Below are 22,830 nucleotides of genomic sequence, written 5' to 3' on the forward strand. Positions count from 1 at the left end.
CAGTTGTTGTTTTTAATTGTATCCACTATGAAAATATCCAAACATTTTTATGTACCCTGGATATATGCCCTGTAGAACTCCCTGCCAACCATGTGTCCCCTGTCAAATAACATCCCACACCAGTATTCCTCTGCTGCCATTGTTGAACCTCTCTGTGATCCAAAACTTCCTGAAAAGTGAAGCCCAATATATTACCAGGTTCCCTTAATAGTAAAATGGAATATAGCAATGAGTTTGAAGGTTAGATATAGAATACATATTAATTTGGAAAAATTCTACATCCTATCTTTTTCTTTTCTTTTTTCTAATTATTTAGTTTATCTTTACAAGAGTTTTAGATCACAGTACTTCATATATATAATATACAGTACTCCCACATATCTAACATAAAACCTTTTCCCTTCCACAACAATAATCTTTTAACATATTCGTACCATATTTACTGAAACTGAGGTATAGATATTGAGACAATAGCTTTCAAACAAGGTAACATTTGTGTTTACATTGTGGTTTATATTTTAGACTATACAACTTTCTAAATTTTTAGTTATCTTATGTTTTACATTGTGATTTACATTTTCGCCTATCAGCCCCTATATATTTTTGGTGTAATTTTACATGTCTTATATCCATCCTTGCGTGCTCTTGTGAAACACTTCTATTGCCCACACAGTTACATTGGTTCCATCTATTCAATACTATTTCCCCCTCCCCTTAGGGCCCACAATGACAATCAATCTTCATTTCTGGAAGAGCCATGTTCAGAGATACTTGTAACAGTGTTTAGGGCTTGACATGCTCAACTGCCCTTATGCCCTGGGAGCCACCATTTCTCTTGAGAGATACAGTTCCCTCTATTTGATGGCATCAATCCTCCCCAGGATGTGGGTATACCTTCACTCTCATTATATGGGTCTCTACCCAATGATATAATCCACTCTAGCAAAATGAGAATTCACATTTCCCTAGGAGTCTGTCCTGTGTCAGATTATCCCCTTTAAGTATCTTAAACAGGTAACTTTCCTTATTATATTTTTGAAAAGGTTTTCTCAGCATTATACTCTCAACAAACACCTGACAATCTCCTGTTTGTATGTTGCCCCACCCTCCCCCCAATTTCTTGGGCAATATTACCCATCCTCCCATCCTGAGCCCCCCTCAAGCCCGCAAAGCCCCACCAAAAGTAACCCTTCACCCCCATTTTATCCCTTCCTTGTACACATATTTACCTCCAGCTTATCATAGATTTCACCCATGTAGATGTCAGCTTACGTCCTTCCTCTACCCCCCGATTTCCTGTAAGCCTATCATCCAGTGTCTAGCTCTCTGAGGCAGCTTGGTTTACTTATTTCATATCATTGAGGTCATGTAGTATTTGTCCTTCAATGCCTCGGTTGCTTCACTCAACATAAGGTTCTCAAGATTCATCCATGTTATCACGTGTGTTTGTAGTGTATTTGTTCTTAAAGCCAAGTAGTATTCCATTGCATGTATATACCACATTTTATTTATCCATTCATCTGTTGATGGGCATTTGAGTTGATTCCAACTTTGGGTGATAGTGAACAATGCTGCTGTGAAAATTGGTGTGCATATATCGGTTTGTGTCCTTGTTTTCAGTTCTGCTGGGTCTATACCCAGCAGTGGAATTGCTGGGTCATATGGCAAATCTATGGTTAGTTTTTTGAGAAACCGCCAAACTGTCCTCCAGAATGGCTGGATCCTTCTGCATTCCCACCAGCAGTGGATGAGTGTTCCCATTCCTACACATCCTCTTCAGCATTTGTAGTCTTCTGTTTTTTTCATAGCTGCCAATCTTATGGGAGTAAGATGGTATCTCATTGTAGTTTTGATTTGCATTTCCCTGATAGCTAGAGATTTGGAGCATTTTTTCATGTGCTTTTTAGCCATTCATATTTCTTCTTCGGAGAAGTGTCTGCTTAAATCTTTTTCCCATTTTTTAAATGGGTTCTTTATCTTTTTATTTTCCAGATATAGGAGTTCTTTATATATGCAAGTTATAAGTCTCCTATCAGATATATGGTTACCAAATATTTTCTCCCATTCACTTTCTTGAGAAACTCCTTTGAGGTGCAGAAGGCTTTAATTTTGAGGAGGTCCCATTTATCTATTTGTTCTTTTGCTGTTCGTGCTTTCGGTGTGAAGTTCATGAAACCATTTCCTATTACAAAGTCTTGTATGTGCTTCCCTACACTGCTTTCCAAATTCTTTATGGTCTTGGCTATTATATTTAGGTCTTTGGTCCATCTTGAGTTGATCTTTGTATAAGGTGTGAGATGGTAATCCTCTTTCATTCTTTTACATATGGATATCCAGTTCTCCAGGCACCATTTGTTGAATAGGCCATTCTCTCCCAGTTGAGAGGGCTTGGTGGCTTTATCGAATATTATATGGCTATATATACGAGGATCTATATCAGAACTCTCAATTCAGTTCCATTGGTCTGTGTGTCTCTCCTTATGCCAATACCATGCTGTTTTCACTACTGTAGCTTTGTAGTATGTTTTGAAGTCAGGTAGTGTGATTCCTCCAATTTCGTTTTTCTTTTTCAATATGTCTTTGACTATTTGGAGCCTCTTTCCTTTCCAAATAAATTTCATAGCTAGTTTTTCTAGTTCCTTAAAGAATGCTGTGTCTCTGTTGATTTTTATTGGGATTGCATTGAATGTGTAGATCAGTTTTGGTAGGATAGACATCTTAATAATATTTAGTCTTCCTGTCCATGAACAGGGAATATTCTTCCATTTATTTAGGTCTTCTTTGATTTCCTTGAACAGTCTTGTGTAGTTCTCTGTGTATAAGTTTTTTACATCTTTAGTTAAAGTTATTCCTAGGTATTTGATTTTTTAATTTACTATTGTAAATGGTATTTGTTTCATGATTTCCTCCTGAGCTTGCTCATAATTGGTGTACAGAAATGCTACTGATTTTTGTGCATTGATCTTATAACCTGCGACTTTTCTAAACTCATTTATGAGTTCTAGAAGCTTTGTTGTAGACCTCTCAGGGTTTTCTATGTATAGGATCATGTCATCTGCAAATAATGAAATTTTGACTTCTTCCTTTCCAATTTGAATGCCTTTTATATCTGGTTCTTGCCTCAGTGCTCGAGCAAGTACTTCTAAGACAATGTTAATTAGAAGGAGAGAGAGTGGGCATTCTTGTCTTGTTCCTGACTTTAGAGGGAAGGATTTTAGGATTTCTCCATTGTAAAGGATGTTGGCTGTGGGTTTTTCATATATACTCTTTATCATGTTCAGAAAATTTCCTTGTAGTCCAATCTTTTGGAGTGTTTTTATCTAGAAACTGTGCTGTATTTTCTCAAATGCTTTTTCTGCATCTATAGATATAATCGTGATTTTTTTCCTTCAATCTGTTTATATGGTGTATTACATTGATTGATTTTCTTATGTTGAACCATCCTTGCATACCCGGAATGAATCCCACTTGGTCATGGTGTATAATTCGTTTAATGTGTTGTTGAATATGATTAGCAAGTATTTTGTTGAGGATTTTTGCGTCTAGGTTCATTAGAGAAATTGGTCTGTAATTTTCCTTTCTTGTGGTGTCTTTGTTTGGCTTTGGTACTAGGGTAATGTTGGCATCATAGAAGGAGTTAGGCAATGTTCCTTCTGTTTCTATATTTTGGAAGAGTTTCAGCAGGATTGGTGTTAGTTCTTTCTGGAATGTTTTGTAGAATTCACCTGTGAAGCCATCTGGCCCTGGGCTCTTCTTATTTGGGAGGTTTTTAATGACTGATTCTATCTCTTTGCTTGTGATTGGTTTGTTGAGATCATCAATTTCTTCTTTCATCAATATAGGCTGCTTATGTGTTTCTAGGAATTTGTCCATTTCCTCTGAACTGTCATTTTTGTTGAAATATAGTTTTTCAAAGTATCCTCTTACGGTAGTCTTTATTTCTGTGGGGTCAGTGGTGATATCTCCTTTCTCATTTCTTATTTTGTGTATTTGCATCTTCTCTCTTTTTTTCTTTGCTGGTCTCGCTAAGGGTTTGTCAATTTTATTGATCTTTTCAAAGTACCAGCTCTTGGTCTCATTTATCTTTTCAAGTGCTTTCTTATTTTCTATTTAATTTAGTTCTGCTCTTATCTTTGTTCTTTCTTTCTTTTTTCTTCCTGTGGGGTTACTTTGTTGTTTTTTTACTAATTCCTCCAAATGTGCAGTTAGTTCTTCAATTTTTGTCCTTTCTTATTTTTTGATGTATGAATTTATGGCTATAAATTTCCCTCCTAGTACTGCTTTTGCTGCATCCCATAAGTTTTGGCATGTTGTATTATCATTATCATTAGTTTCAAGGTAGTTATTAATTTCTTTTGAAATTTCCTCTTTGACCCACTCTTTTTCTAAGAGTGTGCTGTTTAATTTCCATATATTGGTTTGAAATCTGGCCCTCTGGCCCTTGCAGATTTCTGGCTTCACTCCACTGTGGTCAGATAAATTATTTTGTATGATTTCGATCTTTCTGAATTCATTGAGCCTTTCTTTGTGTCCTAGCATATGGTCTATCTTGGAGAATGATCCATGTGCACTTGAGAAAAATGTATATCCTGCTGTATTCGGGTGTAATGATCTGTATATGTCTGTTAGATCCAGCTCCTCTAATATACTGTTCAAATATTTTGTTTCTTTAGTGATTCTCTTTTGAAATGTTCTGTCCAAAGTTGATAGTGGTGTATTAAAATCTCCCACTATAATTGTAGAGGCATCTATTTTTTCACTTAGTTTTTCCAGTGTTTGCCTCACATATTTGGAGGCACCGTTGTTAGGAGCATAAATATTTATGATTGTTCGTTCTTCTTGAGAGATTGTCCCTTTCACTAATATGTAGTTTCCTTCTTTCTCTCACAATTGTTTCACATTTAAAGTCTCTTTTGTCTGATATTAATATGGCTACTCCTGCCTTTTTTTTGGTTATTGTTTGCTTGTAAGATTGTTTTCCAACCATTCACTTTCAGCCTCCATGAATCCCTGGGTCGAAGATGTGTTTCTTGTAGATAGAATATAGATGGGTCATATTTCCTTATCCAATGTCACAGTCTGAATCTTTTGATAGGTGAGTTTAATTCATTGACATTCAGTGTTATTTCTTTCAAGGAATTATGTTAGCCATATTTTGATTGGACTTGTGTTTGTCATATTTTGTTTTTTTCCTTCTCTTATTGTCTTTTTTGTTGCTCTTACACTCTCCTCCAACTCTGCCTCTCCTGTTTTTTCCTTTCCTCCTGCAGAACTCCCTTTAGTATTTCTTGAAGGGGAGGTTTCTTGTTGGCATACTCTTTAAATTTCTGTTTATCTGTGAATATTTTGAACTCTCCATCATTTTTGAATGCTAGTTTAGGTGGGTATAGTATTCTTGGTTGGAAATTTTTTTCTTTTAGTACCTTGACTATATGATACCACTGCCTTCTTGCCTCCATGGTTTCAGATGAGAAATCAGCACTTAATCTTATGGAGCCTCCCTTGTATGTGATGGTTTTCTTTTCTCTTGCTGCTTTTAGAATTTTCTCTTTGTCTTGAGCATTGGATAATTTGACAAGTATATGTCTTTGGGTGGGCCTGTTGGGGTTTATGATGTTTGAGATGCATTGTGCTTCCTGGACATGTACATCCGTCTCTCTCAGTAGATTTGGGAAGTTTCCAGGCATTATTTCCTGCAACACTCCTTCTGTCCCCTTTCCCTTCTTTTCTCCTTCTGGGAATCCTATAATATGTATGTTTGTGCGTTTTGCATTTTCATTGAGTTCCCTAAGTCCTAGTTGGAATTTTCCTATCTTTTTATCGATCAGTTCGACTATCTGTTTGATTTCAGATGTACTGTCTTCCACATCGCTAATTCTCTCCTCTGCCTCTTCTAATTTGCTGCTATTTGCTGAGAGTGTATTTTTTTATTTCTTGAACTGTTGTGTTCATTCCCATCATATCTGTTATCTTTTTGCGTATGTCTGCAATTTCCTCTCCAAGTGTTTTCTTCATATTGTTAATCTCTTCCTTTACTTCATCAAGTTGGTCTCTAATATACGTTTTGAGATCTTTAATTACTTGTCCGATGTTCTGCTCCTCTTCCTTGTTTTTAGTTTGTTCATTGGATTCAGCCATGTTTTCCTGATCACTGGTTTGGTTTGTAGATTTTTGTTGCTGTCTGTTCATCATTTTATCTTTACAGGTTTAATCAGTTCCTTAGCTTCTTTGTCTAGTCTTTGGATTAATTAGTTGTTGTTCTTGTATAAGTGTTATGTCTTCTCTTTGTCACTTTGTTCTTCTTACTCTAATTTCTTGTTGCTGGCTAAGTTCACTTTGAAGGAAAATATTAGGGCCAGGGAAAGGAAATTGTGTAAGAAAGGAAAATGTGTAAAGTAATATTGGTAATAAATGTTAACAGAGCAACAATATGAGATCTGGGAGAATGGATATTAGACTCATGTAAGTTGTGTAGAGTTATAGCAGTAAGTAGAGTACCTATAATGAGATACTCAACTGAATATGGGGAGGAATATAGTATGAATTAAAAAGTCAGTGTTTTCATGAGAGAGGGAAAGAGAAAAGAAAGACAGTAATATCAAGAGTGGATAAAAGACAGAAAACAGAACAAAGGTATTAGAAATTAAAAGTTAGATAATTTGGGGACCAAAGAAAGGGAGGTGGAATGTAAGAGATACAGTAGATGATGGAGGATAGCAACATGTGGGGGAAAGGGGATAGTGTAGGTGGCCAAAATCAGTTCACACAGAAACGAGGAAATGGAGGATGAGGAAACAGCAAATGTGAGGCACTCCCTGCAGCATCTATTGTATGAATAAAATAAAATAAAACAGGAAGAAAAGAGAGAAAAGAAAAAAAAGAGAAGAAAAAAAGGGAGGATGGGCAAAGAAAGGGAGGGAAACAAGCAAGAAAAAGAGAAGAAGAAAAAAAAAAGAAAAAAAGACAAAAAAACTAAATAATCGAAAAAGGACCTTGGGGGATACAATGGGAGAAAACACCAGGAGATAATGCAATATTAGCAACCAAGACAATAAAAAAAAAGAAAAAAGAGAAAAAGGAAAAAAAAACCACAAACACCAAGGGCTAGGACAATCAAGGACCTCAGATGGACCTCAGGGCATGGTGGATTCAGAGATGGGAAGTCTGTGATATTGCAGGCTCAAGGTGTGAGTCTCTGGAGTGTGGGCCACCAGGGTTTAGGGGACACAGACCTGGGAACCACGCATCAGGTTAACAGGGAGCCTGGGAGCACCGCAGCGCAACACAGACTTCAGGGATCCTGGCAGCTGGGCGCCAGCCATTGGGGGAGGGGTCACGCCCGCAAACTCTGACCTCTGTGTCAAAAACCAAAATTCCACCTCTCACAAGAGTCTCTTCTGTACTGTCTCACCAAATCGACTTCAGGGCATCTCCCACCCTGCAAGCCCCCAAAACAGCCTGCTGGGGGCGCTGTTGCACTACAAACAATTCAGGGACCAACGCAGATGGACCTCCAGCCCTAGGGGGAGGGGCTACAGCCAGAAGCTCTGACCTCCGTGTCAGAAACCCAAAATTCCAGGTCTCGCAAGAATCTCCTCCGTCTCACCAAATCGAGTTCCAGACACTTCCCACCCTGCAAGTCCCTGAATAGCCCTCTCAGGGCTTGGGAACTCCCCAGCACAGCAAAGCCTCTAGGAATTGCTGCCGCCAAACTGCCAGCCCCAGGGGGAAGCGTCCCACACGCAGCCCGGATCTCCATGAAAGAGACCCAAAATTCTACCTTTTAGAAGAATCTTCTCTCATCGTCCCACTAAATTGACATCCAGACACCTCCTGCCCTGCAAACACCCGAAACAGCCCGGTCCAGCAGGATTCCAATCCTACTCAGCTGCTTCTTAGCAGGAGAGATTATAAGGTGTACTCACTCAGATGCCATCTTGCCATGCCTCCTCTTTTATCTTTATGAGAAGTCTTTATCCCTGGTTGCTTTTCTTTTCTCTGAATTCTACAGTTTACTATTAAGATAGCCACTATAGCTTTCTTCAGTGTTTGCATGGTGTATCTGTTTCCAGGCTTTTTCTTCTAACCTACCTCTATACTTGAAGTGAGTTTCATGAGACAGTACACAGTTTGTTCATTTTTTTAATCCATTCTGACAGTCTGAATTATAATTAGTGTGTTTAGCTTCTTTACATTTACTGTAATTACTGATATGTTTTGATTGTAGGGATACCATTTTATTATTTTTGTTCCCTATATTTTTCTTTCTTTTTTAGCCCCTTCCCTTCTTTTGGACCGCTTGAGCATTTTTTCATACTACATTTAAATTTAGCTATTGTGTTTTTTATTATATCTATTTGTGTAGTTTTTCAGTGGTTGCTCTAGGGATTACAATATACTTCCTTGATTTTTCACAGTAGAATTAATCAGTATTTTACCACTTCTGGTAGACTAGATTTCAGGACTGCTAAATCAGTTGCCACTTGTTTCTGTTTTTCTGTGTCCAAATGTAGGTGGTGTTTTTTTCTTCTGTTCTATCTACATGAGTTTATGCCTTAAAAAAAAAAAAACTCTTGTTATTAAAGTGGTATTTCAGAAGGGAGAGAGTAATAAGTTATATTCAAACTACCATCTTTACCTGGAAGTCAGAAAAAAATTATAAACCTCAATTTTATAAGGTGTATTCATAGAGGAGCTGTAAATTATGGTTTCTCTTTGTCTTGTGATGCATCCTAGGATGAGATCCCCACTGGAATGCCATGCCTGGAGCCAGTGACCATAGGTGATGATATTTGGGATGAGAACTGGTTACCTCCACAGGCTAAAATGGAAGAAGGGGGAGATTCTGCCTCTCATCTATTTACCTCAAGCCTTGGTGGCAAGAAACAGTATCCATCCTGTAAAGAAATGCCTCAAAAGGTTAGATCTTTGGTAAAACATAACAAATCATTACTGAAAGGAGGAAATTTATATTTAGTTGCCTAAACCTCAAGAAAAAAATGTATCTTGGAATTCAGGAGGATTTATCCAACCAAAATTCAGAAGAATTCATGACATTTTTCAATGGAAGATGATAATGGTAGAGGATGAGAGGATAGTATAGGAGAAAATAAGCTTCAGACTTATTATGTCCATCTGTCCTTTCAGTCATTATGATTTTGTGTTATCATTGGCTCCTATATAGCTTACATAAACTAGAGAAATTTTGTTTTCACTACCTAGTTTTTTTTTACAAACTAGTTTTTGTGGGGTTTTTTATTTTTTTATCTCCCCCATGGCTTTTTGCGTGCTGTTTGCTCTCGGTGTCCATTTGCTGTGCGTTCTTCTGTATCTGTATTTATTTTATTTCCCCTCCCCTCTTGCGGCTTGCTTGCTGTCTGCTTTCTGTGTCCATTCACTGCATGCTCTTCTGTGGTTTTTTTTGCTTGTCTCCATTTTTTTTGTTGTGTCACCTTGCTGAGTCAGCTCTCCATCGCATCTGGGGGCCAGTTGTCTGCTCTCTGTGTCCATTCGCTGTGTGTTCTTCTGTGTCTGCTTGTATTCTTGTCATCGGCACCTGGAATCTGTGTCTCGTTTTTTTGTGTCATCTTGCTGTATCAGCTCTCCATGTGTGTGGCGCTACTCCTGGGCGGGCTGCACTTTTTTCATGCAGGGCAGTTTTCCTTATGGGGCACACTCCTTGCACATTGGGCACGGCATTCCTTGCGTGCATCAGCACTGCACATGGGCCAACTCCACGTGGGTCGGAGGCCCTGGGTTTGAACTCTGGACCTCTCATGTGGTAGGTGGACACTCTATCAGGTGAGCCAAATCCGCTTCCCCAAAGGGATATAAGGTTGGGTATAGACCAATAAAACAAGGAGGAAAGTCACACTGCTAGAGAGAGCTAACAAATATCTTTTTCTGTTTTGTATGTATTGCCTCTTTGCCTTTACCTTGTACAGGTCTTCCCTCTTTGTAGATCTTGTGGCACTCTATCTTGGTCTATTGTATTTTTCTCTCTATAGAATTGGTGTTTTTCTACACCCAAAGATATATGGGATGATTCATGGAATGCTTCAGGTCTTGTGAATGGAATGAAAATAGATATTCAGAAACCAGAAGAAGTGGATACTCAAGAAAAAAATAATGGCACAACCAGGATTCAGAAGGTAAATGTCTAATTGTTTTTGTGACCAGTTTGCATGGGGAAGTTCTTTAATTTTTTTTTGAGTAAATTTCTGGTCAATGACCCCACTCTTAGCAGTTGGTAGAATACATGTACAAAAAATTTAAGTTGATTTTTAATTGATTTCAATAAACTTAATATAGTTATTCATCTCTTCAGAAGATAATCCTGACCCTAGAACTAAAAGATTGATTAAACATTTATATTAGGGATAGAGAAAACAGGGATTTTCTAATAACTTAGCCATAAATTTTAAGATAGATATCTGTCCTATCATCTAGCTCAGTTTTCTTCTTTTATCTTGCTTTGGCGGTAAGCACTCACCCTGGCACAAAATCCATATTTTATGTATTGTTCAGATATATTATGAGTATCCTGAAAACAGCAGGACAATTGGTGTGGACCATGAAATTTGGCCACCAGGCCTCTTTAATTTTGTAGTGTTACATTGAAAATATAGTGCAGAAGTTAAGGAAATTCGTTGTAAAGTATATTTGGGGAAGGTGAACTGATATAGTTCCTGCAGAATATGGTTGCTTTAAATGTCAGAACTGATAAAATCATAGTATATTACATAGAACAGCCTGTTCCCGAAATGAAGGTAACTTAAGAGTACAGATTTAGTTTTAGGATAAGATAGACTGTTATATTTTGTTTCTCAGGTAGTTTTGTTTGTAAATAACTTTATTGATATATAATTCACATACAATATAATTCAGCTATTTAAAGTGCACAATTCAATGGATTTTTACTTCCAATTTCTCCACATTCTCTCCAACTTTTATATGTGTGTGTATATATATATTATTTTTTAAAAATAAGCTTTAGATTACATAAATGTTACGTCAAAAAAAAGGGGAGGGAGGTGGACATAGCTCAAGTAGTTGGGTGCCCGCCTACCACATGGGAAGTCCTGGGTTCAGTTTCCAGTGCCTTCTAAAGAATACCAGCCAGACAGCAAGCTAACACACCAGCTGGCAGGGTGAGCTGCCACAACAAGATGATACAACAAAAAGTAACCACAAGGAAACACAATGAGAGACACAACAAATGGGTGGGAGCACAGGTGGCTCAAGCCACTGGGCAACTCCCTCCCAAATGAGAGGACCTGGGTTCAGTTTCCAGTGCCTCCTAAAAAGAAGACAAGCACACAGGAAGCAGATAGCAAGCACAAAACAATGAGGGGGGAAAGTAAATAAATAAAATAAGTCTTTATGTATAGGGGAGTGTGAAGATGATGACAGACTAACAGGCAGAGATGAATGTTCTCACAAAAACAATGGAGAAGGAGCCAAAAGCTGTCCTAGGGGGCTGCTTTGGGGGTCAGCAGACTAGTACAGTGCTTCACAACTACCAGGAGGGGGAGAGAGAGGGAGAACCCAAAACAACAAACTGTGAGTTACCGAACCCCCACAGCAGCTAGGAGGGCTCCCCTCCCCACACTCAAGATATTAAGCTGGGGTAAAACCCCTGGCTCACTGCAGCTGACTGATAAGGGAAGAGACATCTTCTTCCTTGTTAGCTATTACAAGGGAAAAGGGAAGGGGAGTTGGGTGTCTTCAGTGAATTCAACCAGTAGAATCTGCTTTGAATCTCAGCCCTGGCTAGACCAAAACAAAGGAAAACAGAGAGAGGTACACCTCTGTGGAAGGGTACATCGACAAGCGCCATCTGCTGGCCTATCTGGAAATTGCATGGATAAAAACTGCTTTTTTGTCTCTCTGTTCTCTAACTTCTGGGAGAAAATCTGCGCCCCAGTAGTGAGTGCCTGGCACAGTTTTGATAACCTAATCTGAGCAATTTTAAAGTCTTAGAATAAGTTGAACCAAATATCAAAAGGTGTTAAAAAAATTACAAAAGGCAAGAGAGAGAAATTGGCCATTAGAGTAAATTCACCAACATATTCAGATGCTTAGGCATCAGCAAAAAGTTACAAACCATTCTAGGAAACAGGAAGAGATGGCCCAGGCAATGGAAGAAAGCAAATAGCCTGAAGAGATACAGGATTTAAGAGAATTAATCAATGATAGTCACACAACTCTCTTAAATCAATTCAAAGAATTGAAAGAAAATGTAACTAAAGAGATAAAGGATATTAAGAAGATACTGGGTAAGCATAAAGGACAATTTGAAAGTCTGCAAAGAAAAGTTAACAGACCTTCTGGGAATAAAAGGCACAATGAATGAGATTAAAAATAAAATAGAAGCACATAAAAACATTTGAATTACTCGACAAAATTAGTGATTTCGAAGACAGAACATCTGAACTGGAAAAGACAGGAGAACAAAAAGAGAAGAGAATGGATAAAATGGAACAGGGTCTCAGAGAATTGAATGACAACGTGAGATGCAAAAACATATGAATTATTGGTATCCCAGAAGGAGAAGAGAATGGAAAAGGGGCAGAAAGATTACTTGATGAAACAAATGACTGAAAACTTCCCAACCTGTATGAAAGACATAAATATCAATATCCAAAAAGAACAATGTACCCCAAACAGAATAAATCTTGACTATATCTACCCCAAGACACCTACTGTTCAGAATGACAAATATCGGAGATAAAGACAGGATTCTTAAAGCAGCAGGAGAAAAGCAAAGGCTCACATACAAGGGAACCTTGGTAAGATTAACTGCCAACCTCTCATCAGAAACAGTGGAGAAGAAAGTGGTATGATATATTTAAGGTACTGAAAGAGAAAATCTTTCAGCCAAGATTCTGTAACCAGCAAAGCTGTCATTCAAAAATGAGTGTGAGTTCAAAGTCTTCACAGACCAACAAAAACTGATAGAATATGTTACCAAAAGACCAGAATTACAAGAGATACTAAAGGGAGTGCTGAAGCCTGAAAGGAAAAAAATAAAGGGTGAGAGACTTGAAGAAGAGTGTGTAAATGAAATTATTAGAAAGGGTAATTATAAAATTAAAGGGTAAAAAGGCAAACAATAATACAATATGACAACAGAAAGCCAAAAGGTCAAAAGGGATGAAGTAAGTAACACCTTTACAGTAATAACATTGAATGTTAATGTCTTGAACTCCCCAATCAAAGCACAGACTGATAGAATGGATTAAAAAATATGAGACATCTATATATTGTCTACAAGAGACTCACCTCAGACATAAGGGCACAATCATGTTAAAAGTGAAAGGTTGGGAAAAGATATTCCATGCAAGTAGTAACAAAAATGAGCTGGAGTAGCAACACTAATTTTGGACAAAATAGATTTTAAATGAAAGACTTATAAGGGATGAAGAAGGTCATTATATATTAAAAGGGGCAATTCACGTAGAAGAAATGCTATACTAAATATTTATGCACCTAACCTGGGTGCCTCAAGATACATAAGGCAGGGAGGCGGACTTCGCCCAGTGGTTAGGGCATCCATCTACCACATGGGAGAACCGTGGTTCAAACCCTGGACCTCCTTGACCCATGTGGAGCTGGCCCATGCACAGTGCTGATGCACACAAGGAGTGCCGTGCCACACAGGGGTGTCCCCTGCATAGGGGAGTCCCACGTGCAAAGAGTGCACCCCGTAAGGAGAGCCACCCAGCACGAAAGAAAGTTCAGCCTGCCCAGGAATGGCGCTGCACACACAGAGAGCTGATATAACAAGATGACACAACAAAAAGAGACCCAGATTCCTGTGCCGCTGACAACAACAGAAGCGGACAAAGAAGAACATGCAGCAAATAGACACAGAGAACAGACAACTGGGGGGGAAGGGGGCGGGGAAAGGAGAGAGAGGAAAAAAAAGATATGTAAGGCACAACTGGCAAAGATGAAAGGAGAAATAGATGACTCTACAATAATAGTTCAAGACTTCAATGCACCACTCTCAAGTATTGGATATAACATCTGGACAGGGGATAAATAAACAGAGCTTGAATAATATGATAAATGAACTAGATCTATCAAAAACCTGTAGAGCACTGCACCCCAAAACAGCAGGATATACATTCTTTTCAAGTGCTCCTAGATTCTTCTCCAAGATAGACCATATGTTGGGTCACAAGACAAGTCTCAATAAATTTAAGAGAACTGAAATTATACAAAACACTTTCTGTGATCATAACAGAATAAAGCTGGAAATCAGTAATGGATGGAAAAGGGGAAAATTCATAAATATATAGAGATTAAACAACACTCTCTTAAATCAGTGGGTCAAAGAAATTGCGGGAGAATTTAGCAAATAAGATGAATGAAAATAAGAACACAACCTATAAAAATGTATGGGGCACAGCAAAGGTAGTGCTGAGAAATTTATAGCCCTCAATGCTTACATTAAAAAAGAAGAAAGATCCTACATGGTTGATGGATGGAATTCTCCTGCTTGCAGTTGTAGACTCCCTGGGTTCCCTGGTGTGATGATTGACCAACCTCACCTCCCTGTTAGCTGACCTGGGTAAGTCCAAGGAACTGGAGGGTAGGTGTTAAAATGCTGCTGAGGCTCAGGGCCCAGCTAGCACATAGAAAGTCCAGATATTCAAGTTTCCTGAGTATACATAAATCCCAGCACCAAACACACGTTCAGTAAGTGACAGAAGAGGCATGTGTAGAGAAGTCATATCTGAGTCCAACTCCATCACACTCAGGAACACACATTCCAAAGTAGAGCCAGTGGCAAGGCACTGAACTCCAGAGCCGTCTGTCATGACCATAGAACTGGGAGTCTCTGAAGCCCTCAGTAGCACCATTACCTGGGGGTAGTATCTACTTTGACTGTCTCTGAGACCCTGCTGAGACATGTGTAAGTGCGACCCCTCTGATGACCTCGTGACTCATCCCAGGGAGTCATGTCCCACACTGGGGGGGAAGATAATGCATTTATATGCTAGGTTTGGCTTAGAGAGTGGCCACATTTGAGCAACGTGGAGTCTCTCAGGAGGTAACTCATAGGCACCCTGCAACCCTAGGCTAAGTTGGAATTTCAAGCACAACAGGGTCATAAGCATAGTCATCAGTATCAAGGGCCCATCATTGGGCCATCCTTCTTCACTGGTCCTTGCCCTTGCACTTAGAGGGATTGTTGCTGCTCCGTTGGGGAGTGTAACAGAGTTTCCTGGAATGGAAACTCAGCACTCCTTCAGTTGTGTGAAACTCTACCCATTATATCAATACCCAATGAACATCTGAACATATCTATATACCCTATAGCCATGCCTGGAGAACTCCCTCCCACCTATGTATCCCCCATCGATGACACCCTACATTAGTGCTCATCCCCTGCCATAGTTGAACCCCTCTGTGATCTAAAACTTCTTCAAAAATGAAGTCTAATATATTCCCAAATTCAATTAATAAGAAAATGAAATAGTAATGATAGGTTTAAAGATAGAAATAGAATACATAATTTAGAAAAACTAAAAGTAAAAAATAAATTGAGGTATTAAAAAAGCCCCCTCTTGATTTAGCGTGGAGTGGACATCACCATCCCAGGATGAAGGAATAAAATATGGATTAGAATGGACTTACTGGTATTCTATTATAGAAGTTTTGTGACTCTAGCAGTGGAAGAAATTATATCATTGATATGGAGTCAGTGGCCACAGGAGTTGCTGAAGGCAAAGAGGGGGGAAAAGAGGTGTGATACTGGGGCATTTTCAGGATTTGGAGGTGTCCTCAATGATATTGCAGAGACAGATGCAGCACATTATATATCCTACCATAACCCACTGAATGGACTGGGAGAGTGTAAACTACAATGTAAACTCTAATCCATGCTGTGTTGCAGTGCTCCAAAATGTACTCATCAAATGCCGTGAATGTACCACACTAATGAAAGAAGTTGTCCATGCGGGAGGAGTGGGGGGTGTGGGGAGTGGGGTATATGGGAACCTCTTATATTTTTAATGTAACATTTTGTGTGATCTAAAAAAGGAAAAAAACAGAATTCTTATAAACCACACTATTTTTAACACCTTGAATTGGTGTGGAATATGTTACAATTAATTATAGCATATTTTTATAAATGTATTATTAACTATAGTCCATGGTTTACCTTATGATTCATTGTGTGGTGAATTTTTAATGTTTATTCTTTTGTCATATATGCAATCTAATAAGTCCCCTTTTAATCACATCTAGATCTATCTCAGTGGTATTAATTGTGTTCACATGTACTACCATCACTATCATCAATCACCAAAATGTTTCTATCATTCTAAATAGGAACCTTGTACATTTTAAGCCTTAATTTCTCATTCCATATACCCACCACAGTAATGAATATAGTCTGATGTTTAAAAAATAAAGGACATTATACAGTTCCCTATCATTCTAGGGACAGAAAAGATCATATTTTCCCAGTCTTCCCTCATTTTAGTTGGGATATGAGATTAATTCCACACAGTGGGTCATATGCAGGACAATACTAATTTGAAACTATTGGAAAGTATTAAGATCTCTGTATGTTCTTCAGCTCTCATGGCAGCACATGAAGAAGCATGAGTTTCAGATGGTGGACAACCAAAATGTTTGTGTCTTCCTCAGCTTTCAGTAAGGGGCATTTGAAACAGAAGTTCCTCCCTCACCCTGCCAACATTCTTGGGTGTGAACTTGGAAAAAGAAATCAACCTTCCTTTTTAAAAATATTTTTGGACTTATTACTACAGAATAAAATAAGTTTCACTAGGAAAAAAAGAAAGAAAGCTAAAATTGAAGACCTAATTGCACACCTAGAGGAACTGAAAAAAGAAGAGCAAACTAATCCAAAACCAAGGTGAAGGAAAGAAATAGTAAAGATCAGAGCAGAAATAATTGAAATCAAGAACAAGAAAAAAACAAAACTTGGTTCTTTGAGAAGATCAACAAAATCAACAAACCTTTTACAGACTGACAAAAAAAATAGAAGAGGTGGAAATAAATAAAATCAGCAATGAGGTGGGGCATTACCACTGACCCTACAGAAATAAAGAAATCATGAGAGGATACGAACAACTGTATACCAAAAAAAATAGAAAATGTAGATGAGATGGACAAATTCTTAGAAACACACTAACAACCTACACTGACCCTAGAAGAAATAGAAGACCTCAACGAACCAATCACAAGTGAAGAGATTAAAGCAGTCATCAGAAACCTCCCAAAGATGAAAAGCCCAGGACTAGATGACTTCACAGGTGAATTCTACCAATCATTCAGAAACAAGCTAATACTAATCTTGCTCAAGCTCTTCCAAAAATTGAACTGGAAAGAATGCTACCAAACTCATTCTATGAAGCCAACATCATACTAATACCAAAACCAGGCAAAGATACTACAAAAAAAGAAAATTGCAGACCAATATCTCTAATGAATATAGATGCAAAACCCTCAACAAAATACTTGCAAACAAAATCTAAAAGCACATGAAAAGAATTATTCTCCATGGTTTAAGTGAGTTTTACCCCATGTATGCAAGGGTGGTTCAAACACAAGAAAATCAGTGTAATAAAATACATTGATAAACTGAATAAGAAAAATCATATGATTCTGTTGATGCAGAAAAGGGATTTGACAAAATAGAGTACCCTTTCTTGATTAAAAACACCCTAAAAGATAGGAATAGAAGGAAGCTTTCTCAATATAGTTAAGTGCATATATGAAAAACCTACAACTAGCATTGTACTTAATGGTGAAAGACTGAAAGCTTTCCCACTGACATCAGGAACAAGGCAGGGATGCCCACTGTCAACCTTATTATTCAATATTGTGCTAGAAGTTCTAGCTAGAGCAATTAGGCTAGACAAAGGGTAAAAGTAGCACCCAACTAGGAAAGGATGGAGTAAAAATTTCACTAGTCACTGATGACGTGATCCTCTATCTAGAATATCCTGAAAAATCCACAATAAGGCTACTAGAATTAATAGACAAGATCAAGTGGCTGGATAAAAGATTAATATGTAAAAATCAATAGCATTTCTATACACTACTGATGTGCAATCTGAGGAGGAAATTTTTTAAAATTCCACTTACAGTAGAGACTAAATCAAATATTTAAGAATAAACTTAGCCAAGGACATAAAGGACCTGTATTTAGAAAACTATGAAACATTGCTACAAAATATCAAGGAAGACTTAAATAAATGGAAGGACATTCCATGTTCATGGATTGAAGACTAAGTATCATAAAGATGTCATTTCTACCCAAAGTGATTTACAGATTCAATGCAATCCCAATATAAATCCCAACAGCCTTCTTTGCAGAAACTGAAAAGCCAATAATCAAATTTATTTTAAAGGATAAGGGACTCCACATAGCCAAAAATGTCCTTAAAAAAAGAACAAATTTGAAAGACTCTTGCTTCCTGACTTTAAAGCATATTACTTAGCAACAGTGGTAAGAACAGCATGGTACTGGCATAAAGACAGATAGATTGACCAATGTAACCAAATCGAGAACTCAAAAATAGACCCTCACATCTACAGTCAAGTGATTTTTAACAAGGTTGTTAAGCCCACCCACAAGGTCGTTAAGCCATAGCTGGGTCAGAACAATCTATTCAACAAATGGAGCTGGGAGAACTGGATATCCATATCCAAAAGAAATAAGTGGACACTGTATACAAATATTAGCTCAAAATGGATCAAGGACAAATATAAAAGTGACAACCATAAAACTAATAGAAAACTTAGGAAAACATCTTAAAGGTCTTGTCATAGGTGGTAGTTTCTTAAATCTTATACCCAAAACAAGAACAACAAAAATAAAAAAAGATAAATGGGACCACCTCAAAATTAAACACTTTTTACCTCAAAGGACTTTGTCAAAAGGGTGAAAAGGCAGCCAACTCATTGGGAGAAAATATTTGGCAATCACCTATCTGATGAGGGTTTAGTATCCATGATATATAAAGAGATACTACGACTCAACAATAAAAAGACAAACTCTAATTAAAATGGGCACAAGTGAGGGATTACTACCAAGCACTAGCTGGTGGTGCAACTAGAAAAAGACCTTGAATAGAAGGGGAAATAGTTTTAAAAAAATGAGGTTATATGGCTAAGAGACTTCAAATGAATCGGAAAGTCATCAGAGGGGTCATGCTTATGCATATCTCAGCAGGATCTCAGAGACAGCCAAAATAGATACAATCCCAGGTAGTGGTGCTTACCTGAGAACTACAAAGACACCTAGGTCCTACAGTCATGACAGTTGGCTCCAGAGTTCAGTACCTTGCCAGTGGGCCCTACTTTGGAATTTCTCCTGAGTGTGATGGAGTTGGACTCATGTGACTTCTCTACACATGCCTCTTCTGTTCCTTTTATTGTGGTTGATGCTGGGGTTGGTGTATGCTCAGACTTGAATCTCTGGGTTGTCCATGTGCAAGCTGGGCCCTGAACCTCAGCAGTGTTGCAACACCTACTCTCCAGTTCGTTGGACTTAACCCAGGTCAGCTGACAGGACAGGGAGGTGAAGATGGATAACCACCACACTAAGGACCTGAGAGTCTACAGCTGCAGGCAGCAGCCGTGTGGGATCGAAACCCCCTCTCAATTGAGAGGTGGAGTGGGCATCACCATCCCAGGGTCCTCAGGATGGAGGAATAAAATATGGATTAGAATGGACTTACTGGTATTCTACTATAGAATTACTGTAACTCTAGCAATGGAAGAAATTATATCATTGATGTGGAGACAGTGGCCACAGGAGTTGCTGAAGGCAGGGAGAGGGAAAAGGAGGTGTGATATTGGGGCATTTTTGGGACTTGGAGTTGTCCTGACTGATATTGCAGGAACAGATGCAGAACATTATATATCCTGCCAAAACTTACTGAATGGACTGGGAGACAGTGTAAACTACAATGTAAACTATAATCCATGCTGTGTAGCAGTGCCTCAAAATGTATTCATCAAATGCAATGAATGTACCACATTAATGAAAGAAGTTGTTGGCGGAGGACTTGGCCCAGGGTTAGGGCATCCGTCTACCACATGGGAGGTCTGTGGTTCAAACCCCAGGCCTCCTTGACCCATGTGGAGCTGGCCCATGCACAGTGCTGATGCGCGCAAGGAGTGCCGTGCCACACAGGGGTGTCCCCCACGTAGGGGAGCCTCACGTGCAAGGAATGCGCCCTGTAAGGAGAGCCACCCAGCGCGAAAGGTAGTACAACCTGCCTAAGAATGGTGCCGCACACACGGAGAGCTGACGCAGCAAGATGACATAACAAAAAGAAACACAAATTCCCTTACCACTGACAACAACAGAAGCAGACAAAGAAGACTACGCAGCAAATAAACACAGAGAACAGACAACCGAGGTGGGGATGGGGAAGGGAAGAGTAATAAGTAAATAAATAAATCTTTAAAAATAAAAGTTATTGATGTGGGAAGTCAGGGGTGTGAGGAGTTGGGCATATGGGAACCTCCTATATTTTTAATGTAATATTTTGTGTGATCTATGTATCTTTTAAAAATAAAAGTATTTTTTAAAAATGGGCAAAAGATTTGAAAAGAATTGTCGAATGAAGAAATAAATGACAAAAATGTTCAACATCACTAGAGATTAGGGAAATGCAAATCAAAACTACAATGCGATATCATTTTACAGCTGTTAAACTGGCTGCTATTAAAAAGTTGGAAAACTAAATATTGGAGAGGATGTGGAGAGATAGGAACACTTACTCACTTTTGGTGGAAATGTAGAATGGTGTACAGCCACTTGGAGAACTCTTTGGCAGTTCCTTAGGAAGCTGATTATAAATTTGCCATGGGACCTAGCAATACCACTGCTAGATATATACCCAGAAGTGCTGAGAGCAGTGACACAAACAGACTTCTGCACACCAGTATTCACAGCAGCATTTTTCATGATTGCCAGAAGTTGGAAACAACCCAGGTGTCCACCAACTGCTGAATGGATAAACAAATAGTGGTCTATACACATGATAGAATTTTATGCAGCAGTAAGAAGAAATGAAGTCGTGAAATATGACAACATGGATGAAACTGTAGGACATTCTGTTGAGTGAAGCAAGCCAGACACAAAACATAAATAGTGTATGATTGCACTTTTATGAACTAAATATATTATGTGAAATATAAATATATTAAGTGAAGTATGAATATGGGTAAAATTGCATATATAACACCATTTTTCTTTGAAAGTGAACAAATGTACGTTAATACTACAAAATGTTAATATCAGTGCGAGCTCCCGAGGTGGCCCCTCAACCCCGAGGGCAGGAGGGATGCGGTGTCTGCGGGGAGCACTCACACCCTCGGGACCCCCATATCCTGCCCCCGGAGCATTTTGGCTGCCATGAGCTTGCCCTACGATTCATTGCATGGACATGATTTCATTTGTCTGGATAGATTTCTTGGAGAGGAAGTAGCAAGAACTATGCTTCTGGCCTGCAGATATGATAGAGCTGGATCAGCCTTCTTGGGCTGCAGCAGGGAATCCTCCTGGTCAAGAGTGAGAGAGCAACAGGACAGAAGGAACCCCCACTCCTGACCTTCAGTGAGCTGCCCCATCCCACTGGCTCTCAACTGACTAATTGACATGGAGTAAAATTTTTGATTGTCTGATACTGGCAGCTGAGCTGAATATTAACTAAACTTAAGATACTTTAATACCTAATGATCCCTTTCATTATTGGTTTAGGAGCAAACAGCACCTGAAAGAAAAGTGCATAGTAGGTGACTCAGAGGCTATGGGCAAGCATTCCAAATAAAAGTCAATAATATTAAAAAAAAAAAAAAAAGTTAATAGCAGGAAAAAAAACATACTAATGAAGGAGACCAGACATAGAGTACTACATATTGTAATGATTCCATTTATATAAACTGTAAATATAAATCAATTTATAAAGATGAAATTAGATTAATGGTTATGTATAGCTGGGGGAGGAATGGTAATGGATGTGGATTCTTTTTGGAGTAATAGTTGTAAAATTTTTGAGGTGATGAATGTGCAACATTGTGGTTATACTAAATGCCATTGATTATACACTTTGGATAGATCGTATAGTATGTGAATATAATATCTTAATAAAACTTAATAAATAATTGTGTAAGGATAGGCAGAAGTAGTAGCTATATATAGCAAGCAAAACAGAAATTGAGAGGTGAGGAATTTTCTCGTTTGTTTTTTATTATTATTGAAATAATGAAAATGCTCTAATAATGATGGAGGAAGTGAATGCACACTATGTGATTATACCAAATACCATTGATTGTACACCTTGGATGAATTGTATGCTATATTAATATATGTATCAATAAAGTTGATTTTTTTTAAATGTACCTAGAGGATTCCCATATACCCCAACCTCTTCCCCTCCCACACTTTCCCCTATTAACATCTTTCATTAGTGTAGTACATTTGTTACAATTGATGAACACATTAAAGAACTGCTCCTAACCATGGTCTATAGTTTACATTATACTTTACACTTTGCACCACCCAATTTTATAGGTTTTGGCAAAATGTTCGATGGCCTGTATCTGTCATTGCAATTTTTTTTTTAAGTTTTAAAAAAATGTTATTATAGCCATCCTAGTGGTTGTGAATCGTTTCTCTTTGCAGTTTTGGTTTAGATAGCATGAGTTCCATGTTTCAGAAATCATAAAAATATTTCTTGAAGATCTGCTACTAATCCTAGTTCCATGAAGGTATTTTTTTCAAACTACAAGTGTGTCAGTCTCTGATGGCAACAGAAGGATGAATATGGT

General features: G+C 38.3%; 1 protein-coding gene across 1 annotated transcript in view; it reads left to right on the top strand.

Annotated features, from left to right (window-relative positions):
* The window catches only part of TDRD5 (tudor domain containing 5), a 98,167-nt gene that overhangs the window by 55,233 nt on the left and 20,104 nt on the right, over window positions 1–22,830 (top strand). Inside the window, exons 15-16 of the mRNA XM_058274807.1 lie at window positions 8,737–8,919; window positions 10,008–10,151. Of these exons, the coding sequence (XP_058130790.1) occupies window positions 8,737–8,919; window positions 10,008–10,151 (327 nt within the window). The remainder of the gene's footprint in view (window positions 1–8,736; window positions 8,920–10,007; window positions 10,152–22,830) is intronic.

The sequence above is a fragment of the Dasypus novemcinctus genome, chromosome 13 (genome assembly GCF_030445035.2).
Source record: "Dasypus novemcinctus isolate mDasNov1 chromosome 13, mDasNov1.1.hap2, whole genome shotgun sequence".
NCBI classification, from domain to species: Eukaryota; Metazoa; Chordata; class Mammalia; order Cingulata; family Dasypodidae; genus Dasypus; species Dasypus novemcinctus.